Source organism: Aphis gossypii, unplaced genomic scaffold (assembly GCF_020184175.1).
Source record: "Aphis gossypii isolate Hap1 unplaced genomic scaffold, ASM2018417v2 Contig00684, whole genome shotgun sequence".
In the NCBI taxonomy this organism is placed as follows: Eukaryota; Metazoa; Arthropoda; class Insecta; order Hemiptera; family Aphididae; genus Aphis; species Aphis gossypii.
This window is the reverse complement of record NW_026083227.1, coordinates 44,557-54,006: the sequence shown is the minus strand read 5'-3', so window position 1 is coordinate 54,006 and position 9,450 is coordinate 44,557. Positions and strand designations below refer to the sequence as shown.

The following is a 9,450-nucleotide window of genomic DNA, read 5'->3' as shown; positions in this document are numbered from 1 at the left end:
CATAGAAAACCGACATAAAGCAAGTGCGGTATTTTGTAAACAATGCTTTAAAACATCGTTCGAACCTCTAATATTAATAATATGAATTAAATGAACGCATACGATTTGAAAAACCAGTTAATATCGGAACCACAAACCAATTTTCCCTCGAATGCCTACCCCCGGATCGATGTTAGAATTCGCCGCATGGAAAAAACTCAACGACATCCGATAGTTATTATGCTGATTTTGAAGTACTACTAAGAAAATCCGATGAAAAATGTGGGAACAATACAAAGCTATTCAAAAACACGAGGCCATGAGTTATGGTTTTAATGGTTAACAAATAACGAAATTCCCGCGGAACTGCAGAACAATTGAATATTCCAACTTCACCTATAATTTTTCGTTTCGATGAAGATAATCAGAATGTAGGTGAACATTTTGTGAAGAGTATCGTTGAAATAGCTGAAAACATTGAAAAATTACTACAAACAACATACCAATAACCTTTACTACAGAACAACAACAAGCACATAATTTATGTAAGACATGTAATTAATGTAAAAACGGTTTCTCTGTGGGAAACCATAAAGTTGCTGATCACTGTCACTTATCGGGTAAATTTCGACAAACATTGTGTAATACCTGCAACCTCAGCTTCAAACACCAAAATTTTGTACCATGTTTTTTCACAATTTATCGAATTATGATGCACATTTTATTGTAACTGAACTCGGTCTCGATGTGAAAGAATTTCTGTAATACCAAACAGTGAAGAAAATTCATCTCATTTTCAAAACACGTTTCCAACAACTTTTCAATACGGTTCATCGACACATTAAGATTTATGGCTTCAAGTTTATCAACACTCTCGGAAAATTTATTAACACCAGGGTTCGAAAAATTTAGAGAAACAGCTAAACATTTTAATGCCGCAGACCTCCCACTCGTTACTCGTAAGGTTTTTACCCTTATGAGATACGGATGGTTGGAACAAGCTGGAGCAAACCCATTTACCGAAAAAAGCAGATTTCTACAGTACGCTAACAGAATCAATACACAAGAAGAAGATTATGAACATGCAAAAACTGTTTGGAGTCACTTTGGAAAGGGGAAGAAATATAATTGATTGGGAAGGGGAAAAATATTTGATGGTCAGGTGTCATATTTAGTCGAAATCAGAATATTATATATATTATTTTTCTTCAAAAGGTAAGGGTTTGAAGGAGAAGGTATAAAATATATGCCAGTTACGTGTAGGATCTGGTGATGGTGTTGGGTTTATGCGTGTTGCCTATATTGAGTAATTAATACAAATTTGGGAGGAGCTGTGTAGTTGTTGCCTATACAGGTCATGCCTAATGCCTATCCTTTTACATGTAAATTTAAGGGGGGGAGTTCTAGAATCCCATTTTACACCTACTAACATACTTATTTAAATTTTTATCTGAAAACAAAAATTAAAATATATATACATATAGTACTCATTATAATTTAATTCTGAAATTATAACTTCTATTGGGATTTAAAAATTGCATAATTATATTATTGCGGTTAATTACTATATAATAGCTTTATAACTTATGATAACACAGAGATTTTATTATGGTTAAAATATAACAAGTTTGAATTGATATTATATTATAATGGTTATTGTCGTTTTATTCGAGTGCCTAATGGTCTTTCTGTGTTATTCGTCAGCTTGTTTTTATTCGTCTTAAAAAACAAAATGTCATCAAAAAAAAAAATTAACTCTGGCTCTGAACCGGCGACCAAAAACAAACCATTATAGATTTTATGGAGTCACATCCTCATCTCTCCAAAGGTAAATTTAGCGCCTCATTTCCAATGAGAAAGCAACAAATCTATGGCAGGAACTAACAACACTTTTGAATTGTATACCGGACTAATAAAGAATGGAAAGCTTGGCTTCGAGCAAGTATTTCAATTCTTAAATATTTTGAATTAGTTCATATTTATTCGACAATATAAAAAAATTAGTAGGTAACAAGATATTTAATTTAATTTAGACATGGCATGATATGCAAAATACAAAAAAGCAAAATTAAATACAAATTTTCGAACTACTGGTGGTGGTGGATAAATAGCTACGCCACTAAACAAATTGGATGAATCCCTAGTAGGCATTATAGGTGAAGTACCAATAACAGGAGACCCGTGGACAATGGAAACTATGTAACGGATTACATTTGATTTTCAAAAATCGTCAACTTCAACGATATAAATATATAAAATACAGATTTAAGTTTTGGATTAAGTAATAATTAATTACTAATAATTCATTGTATATAATATATTGTACATTTCAGATTTTCACAATTATCACCAACGTCAGTAGCACCGTTATCGGTCGACTATATTACTGATCAAAATTTATCGCAAACGTAAGAATTTACATGAATTAAATTAATAAAAAATTAATAGTTACAAATATTTGACAAAATATATTGTTCAAAATGACAAAATATTTGGTATACATAAATTAATGTATGTGTTAATTTATTGATTTTTAGTGATTTATTTGATAATTCTATTATTGGTGTTGAAAGAAAGCGTGAACAGTACTACACAGTCTCACAGCCTACACATCATGAACAAGAATCACAAACAACAGTAATTTATGCTAATGATAAATCAGCTGATAAAACTGATAAAAGGTATGGGTTTTATGTAAAATGTAGTAATATTTAATAGTTATATGTGAATGAGTGATAAGTGTGATGTAATAAGTGAATAATATTTTAAATAAACAATGATGTGTGATGGTGTGGTACTGTGGTGGGAGGAGGGTGGCCGAATACTATACCTACTTATACTTGACTTTAATTTCAGGTACAACGATTTATTAGTACTTAAAGACTACGGAATTACGAATAAACCAAAAAACAGACAGTACAACAAAAGACAGCAGTTAGAACAATCAGTAAAAGCTACGACGGACCTTGGCGTATTAAGTAGAGAAAAGAATAAAATTCTAGAAAATTATTATGAAAAAAAGCTTTAACTTCTTCAACAAAAATTAAAACTGAAGGAAAGAAGTGTGATTGCTAAAGAAAAAATAGCAAAAAGTATTTCAGATTTAGCAGAAAATCATTTTGCAAATAATATATAAATAATAAAAATATAAAATTTAAATACTTGTAACGTCACAGAATTTTAGGCCATTCCTTATCTCTATGCGTAATTATAAGTAACATAATAACGGTTATACAATAACGTTCCCCCCGCTCTCCTACCCAGTGATCGGTTGTCGCTGTCGGTCGGACTCCACCGCCGTCGTTGGCTTTGCGTCAGCAGGGCATACCAGTACACCCAAACTATTGTCAAATTTCCCACCGCAAGACAACACTGCAAGCCACCGATATTCACCGACTACGTCCATCACGATCTCCGTCTCTGCGCATTTTGTCAAAAACCGTCTACTGGGTCACTACAACTGGATACTGTTCACAACTGATACAATCCACCTATACCCACGTGACTGACCAACGGTTTTTTTTTTTGTCTTCTTTTTCTCTTTGATCTATCATTTTTTTGACACGTCGTACATGACAACATGATGGGATTACTACATCTACGGGCCGTCGGGCGAAGCCACCACATCTACAACGGTTTTCCATCACGTCGAGGTCACCATCAACACCTCCAGCCTTCAGTCGTCGTAATGTATAAATTTTCCAAAAAAAAACCCCCCTATTAATATATATCCATTTTATCATGTCGTTTTCTTATCTAATTTCTCTCTTAAAGTCCTTTTTTTAAATCTCTATACCCCGGTAACCGTTCTCACGGAGCCGTGGGTCCGTCTTAATATATATATTATACAAAAATATTCCTATTACCTTGTAATTAATATAATAAGCTCGGTAACCAAATTCGGAGCCGCAGCTCATATTAATATTATTCTATCCCCATTTATCCCCCCAATCAGTGGCGTAATTAGGGTGTTGCATGTGTCGCACTTGCAACACCAAAAAATTTTTCAGGTGTTGCCAAAGTATCATTTGAAACACCAAAAATAATTCAAGTTATTATCCCCCCTCCCGCCATTTATTTTGGTATTAATAATACCACGGTCTAAGGTCTTATGTGGTCTTATGTAGATTATTAATACTAATAATATTAATATCTACGAACGCCGAGCGCATACCGGTGGCATATCTCAATTCTCAATATCTGTGATACCACTGAATTAAAATATTTGTTATAATCGAGAAATCTTAGTTGCAAAATTATTTGATTAATTGTTTATAGTGATTTTGTATCACGTGGAGAACGCACGGTACTATCTTGCATCGTGGCGGAACGCGTAAACCGAAAAATAACATAACATTCTTCTTTAATTCTTTTTCATTGTCTCACATTTTTCGTAAACTTCTCGTACAAATTGTTCAAAACCAATGGCGTCTAATAAAAGACAGCGACAGCCAGAAGGAGTACAGAAGATAACAGCATTTTTAACAAAAAAAACCAAGTCTAGTACTGGTAAGTAATTACAGAGTATATACTCAATATTGAATACTAAAAACGATAATAATTAGTTAATAGTTTATTCACATACGTGATACTTACAATTTACATCAATTTGTAGAACAACCTGATCCAGGGTCAAGTATTTTAAATACTAAAACAAATGAAGTTACAGAATCTGATGTTCAATCCAATGTCAATGAATGTATGTTTTTTACTAATTTAATTGGTTTATTTTGTGTATATTATTTAGTGAAATCAAGTTTTGCAATTGTAATGCTTTTGTGATTTTGTTGATTGTTTTTTATATCTCATGATTAGTTTCCTATGTATTTTAGATAGAAATGTTATGCTAAGTATGTTATTAATTTGTTAATTATTTGTTAGGTACATATAATATTTTTCTTTTTTATATTTTATCTACATAAACTGCAATAATATATGTTATTTTGTTTTAACTAATTAATTAAACAATATATTATACTATACTATAGTAGGTACATTTTATTATTTAATCAATAAGTACTACTATAATATTTTATATTATATCCATGCTTACATCTACATGTGAAAACCAATCCTTGTTTAACAAGTAAGTAAATGTTTTTTAGTTTGTAGGTATTATTAAAAATTAAAATTATTTTTATTTTTTATACTTATTTTGCTTGTTTACTGATTGTTAGAATTGTCAAAATAAAAAAAACTGAAATGTACCTTACCATACTACATTTTAAAATTATTTTTTAATAATATTAATTATAATTACAGTGTCTGTTGTATTAAATGATCAAGATCCTGCATTGAATGTTAATGCATACCATCTGATTAGTAATAACTTTGGCCCATACCAACCAAAAGACATTCAGTTTCCACGGGTAAACGGTAGGTCATTCAGACAGGATTGGTATGTTCTACATGAGTGGCTAGAGTACAGCCCAATTAATGACGCAGCCTTCTGTTTTTACTGCCGATGCTTTCCACCATCAAATAAATATAATGAATTGGCTTATACATTACATGGTTTCAAAACATGGGCTAGAGCAACAAAATCATTTAAAGATCATGAAAATAGTGCCTCTCACAAAGAAGCTAGTGTTAAAGTGTCTGGATTTCATTCAAGTAAAAATGTTGGAAGTATTGCAACAAATGTAAGTACTTATTATACAAACTGTTCAGAAAAACAGAGAGTATTTGACAGTAGTTTTGGATAGTTTGTTGTTTTGTTGTCGCCAAGGTATAGCTATACGGGGACATAATGAAAGCGAAGATTCATTAAATAAGGGTAATTTTCTTGAACTCTTACACCTCAGGGCTAAAAATAACAACATTTTGCAAGAATATTTTTTACAAAAAGAACATCATTACAGATATACCAATGGAACTTACCTTAATGAATTTATTAATATAATGTCAAGTCAAGTTCTTAGAAATATAACTTGTGATATAAGAAAAGCTAATATATATATAGTATTTTAATCGATGAAACTCAAGATCTATCAAGACATGAGCAAGTTGCTTTTATTATTCGGTATGTAAATGAAGTATTTGAACCAAATGAGGTATTTTTAGGGTTCTATAAAACAAATCGTACTGATGGAGAAACTCTTGCTAATTTAGTTAAGGAAGTACTCTGTAATAATAATCTACAAATTCAAAACTTACGAGGACAGTGTTATGATGGTGCGGCTGCCATGCGTGGGCAATATAATGGTGTACAAGCAAAAATCCGTGAAATAAATCCACTTGCGATGTATGTGCATTGTTATGCTCATATATTAAACTTGTGTTTAATTGATTTAGCTAAACAGTTATTTACGCAGTAGATACATTTTGTACAAGTTTTTTAAACTTTAAAATGTAAATCAATTTTAAGTATTAGGTACTTATTTTAATTGAATTGGAACTATTTAGTGTACTTGGTGTTTTTGTTGAATTTTTACTAAAAGTTGGTTCACAATCATCTTGATTTATATTTTTAGAAAAATAATCACTAATTTTACGTTTTGACATAATTGTAACAATATGGTAATAAAAAATAATTATTATGAAAATATAAAATATAAAACTATTAATTATTATTTCAAAACGCACAACTGCACAAGGTACAATCAAATGACAAAGTCTTAAGTCATAGATAGAAGTACTCTACAGTCTACAGCCCGAAGTTATTACTGTTATTAGTTTATTATGGCTAGGTTTCTCGGTTATTCATAACAATAGATTGTGACGGGAATCCCGGAACGGACTATTTTGGTCTGTGGTGATGAATATAATCTGTACTGTCGTACTAATATATCGATGCTCGATGGGCACGTTCATATAACATAGATATCGAAACATAATGGACTGAAATGTTTTAATGTTATACTAGCCCATTGGTACCTATAATAACGTAATTACTCACAGATGTGTATCTACTAATTTTGGTCGGCCGCCGTATGCGTACTCTCATGGTACGGAATATATAATATATTTTTATATCTTTGATAATAATTATTAACACAACTTAAAAATTAAACCCCAATTATGCAATACCTCTTTTTTTCGAGAAAAGTAAAACTAGCATGAAACTTAAGAAAATGAATAAAAAAAAAATTCATGGGGGGGATATGACACCCCCCCCCCAACGTGAGCACGCCCCTGTCGTCCTGTTTATTTTGTACAACTGTTGTCATCTAGGCCAGTTTAATTAATTTAGTTATATTGTATTTGTTATTATTTGTAACTATTATTATATAATAAGAAACAAAGATTTGAATTATTTTATTATTCGTATCATTTACTTATTATTATTTATTTAATTGTTTGTTAAATAGTTTTCATTCAAAAAAAAACTATATTTTGAATATTATTTAATTATTATCAGGATCATTTAGCCACAGGCCGTCATCACTGGCCAGCGATCGACGTCATCAAAAGGTCTGTGAGTACTTATTTAAAATTTGTATTATTCACTGAAATAAAATATTGTTGTAATTCACAGATACTTAGGTTTTGTGTCATATATTCTATTATTGTTATATTTATATTTATATTGTTGATATATTATTGATGTAAATTTTATAATCGAAACCAAATAAAAACAAGATTACGTTCTGTGTCGAAAGTTAAGTTTGAAAATTAATTGTAATCGTACCAAAATTCGGCTACGGCCCAACAAGAACATCATTTATTAAACATAAATTGCATTAAACTAACACTCCTAGTTATACTGAATCTTACCTTATCCATACTGTTTTCAATTTAGTAGCTTTACTTAAGTTTTCAAAGCTATACTTCAATTCCTCGACCTCTCTAGGCCCTTAATTTGATGTAGGTTATAATATGTTTCCACAATATTTAGCCATTCTTCATCTCTTTGATATTGCTGACCAGTAAACTATGTCATATAAATATTTATATAAAATATACAAAACCATTATCATTTTTTTTATGTACTCATACTTCTTTATTTTACTTAGAAAACTTACAAGTTCCGAGTGATGCGAATGACTTATTTGCTTTGCAATTCTGTACATTGTCACTTATTACAAAACAATTATTTTAATTATTAAAATATAATAAATAATAATAATAATTAATAAGAAATTAAAATTTACTTTGTTGTAACTGGCAATCTTTTTCGTTTGTCTTTTTGCCATATCATATAGAGTTTTCAATTGTTGAACAGTTCTAGACCCTGTTTCTGAACGACGATTGTACTGTGAAGTAATTAACTCCCAGGTTTGGTTTTTACTTCTTACATTAATACTATCAGTCTAAAATGAATATTTAGTTCAAATTAATATTGAGTTAAATGTTATACTGTACATTAATGAAATGGGTACCTACATACTTTAATATTTTCAATTACATTTTTGAATGGCATTATTAACTTAATTAACAACTGTTTGTCTTGCTCGATGATGTTTTTTGTACGAACGCGTTTAAACTTCGAAGCCATTGTAGGTAACAGTTAAATTTAATCTCAAAGTAGGAACTATTTGTTATAAGTAGGTACTCAAGTCTCAAGTGGATTTTACTCATTACTGATTACTGGATTTGAATTTTGATTGTAGTGATTTTAATAATAATATAATAATTTATATCAGTAGGATAAAATAGTCGATTCTAAAACCGCACCCTTGGTGTGTGCCGCATCCCGCACCCCACAACCGCATCCCGCACCCTTGGTGTGTACCGTGTACCTCCCGCACCCTTGGTGTGTACCTCCCACATACCGCACCCTTGTGTGTACGTGTACCGTACCTCCCGCACCCTTGGTGTGTACCTTCAACATCCCGCACCCTTAATGTGTACCATCGTACACCCCCTCCATTAGATCCGCCGCAACCTGTTCATTCACGCAACCGGTATAATATATTCGCGCATGAGCACAGAGTCCATTGACAAATATGAAGAAAGCTGATGTATTTAAAGAATTATACACATGACATCTTATATTTATGGTACATTTAAGAAGCGGTCATTTTCAAAGTAATTTTACATCAAGCCGACGCTACCAAAGTGTACCTACATTCTCACACGACTTAGCAGTTATATCTTTTGATTATTCAGTGTTATATAATCTAACGCACAAGACAGTACGAGGTTTTTTCGGCTACGAGAAAGAGCTTAAATAACGAACGCACAAATCACAACATATTAGAATCATCCAGCTGTTAAACGTAAGTAAATGGTTTTGTAAGAATAATTAAAATATTTTAGAAGTATACATAATCAAATTTTTAGATGACTGACACCAACACCGACAACAGCATCCATAACGGAGAATATGATTTACTACAGATTTAAACGAATCACCGATAACTAGCCCCGTCTCATTAAATATGTCAAATTTATTCACTTCGTATAGTGCTATAGTAAGTTGCTAATTTTAAGATAATGAAATTATAATTTAAGATTAAATTAATTGTTATTGTTTAGACTCCACCTGAAGCATTTTCATCGGAATCATACTCACCAGATAGTACTCAC

At 31.2% G+C, this 9,450-nt stretch overlaps 1 protein-coding gene and 1 long non-coding RNA gene across 2 annotated transcripts; one reads left to right on the top strand and one right to left on the bottom strand.

The window, feature by feature from the left end:
* The first annotated feature begins 4,160 nt into the window (after positions 1–4,160).
* Positions 4,161–6,215, top strand: LOC126555032 (zinc finger MYM-type protein 5-like). The gene is made up of 3 exons (XM_050209998.1): positions 4,161–4,488; positions 4,595–4,678; positions 5,242–6,215. The coding sequence occupies exons 1-3, from the start codon at positions 4,404–4,406 to the stop codon at positions 5,682–5,684; spliced, it is 612 nt and encodes a 203-aa protein (XP_050065955.1). The 5' UTR covers positions 4,161–4,403; the 3' UTR covers positions 5,685–6,215.
* A 1,106-nt stretch (positions 6,216–7,321) lies between these two features.
* Positions 7,322–7,993, bottom strand: LOC126555031 (uncharacterized). Its single transcript, XR_007606756.1, has 3 exons — positions 7,944–7,993; positions 7,696–7,852; positions 7,322–7,427 (listed from the first exon to the last, which is right to left on the bottom strand). It is a non-coding gene; the product is annotated as an uncharacterized LOC126555031 (long non-coding RNA).
* Positions 7,994–9,450: the final 1,457 nt, after the last annotated feature.

What these genes read in the sequence shown, in the direction of transcription:
- LOC126555032 (XM_050209998.1), top strand. Translation starts at nt 4,404, where the DNA reads ATGGCGTCTAATAAAAGACAGCGACAGCCAGAAGGAGTACAGAAGATA. An exon ending in AAAAACCAAGTCTAGTACTG is followed by an intron (nt 4,489 to 4,594) that starts GTAAGTAATTAC and finishes ATCAATTTGTAG; the next exon opens with AACAACCTGATCCAGGGTCA. An exon ending in TCAATCCAATGTCAATGAAT is followed by an intron (nt 4,679 to 5,241) that starts GTATGTTTTTTA and finishes TTATAATTACAG; the next exon opens with TGTCTGTTGTATTAAATGAT.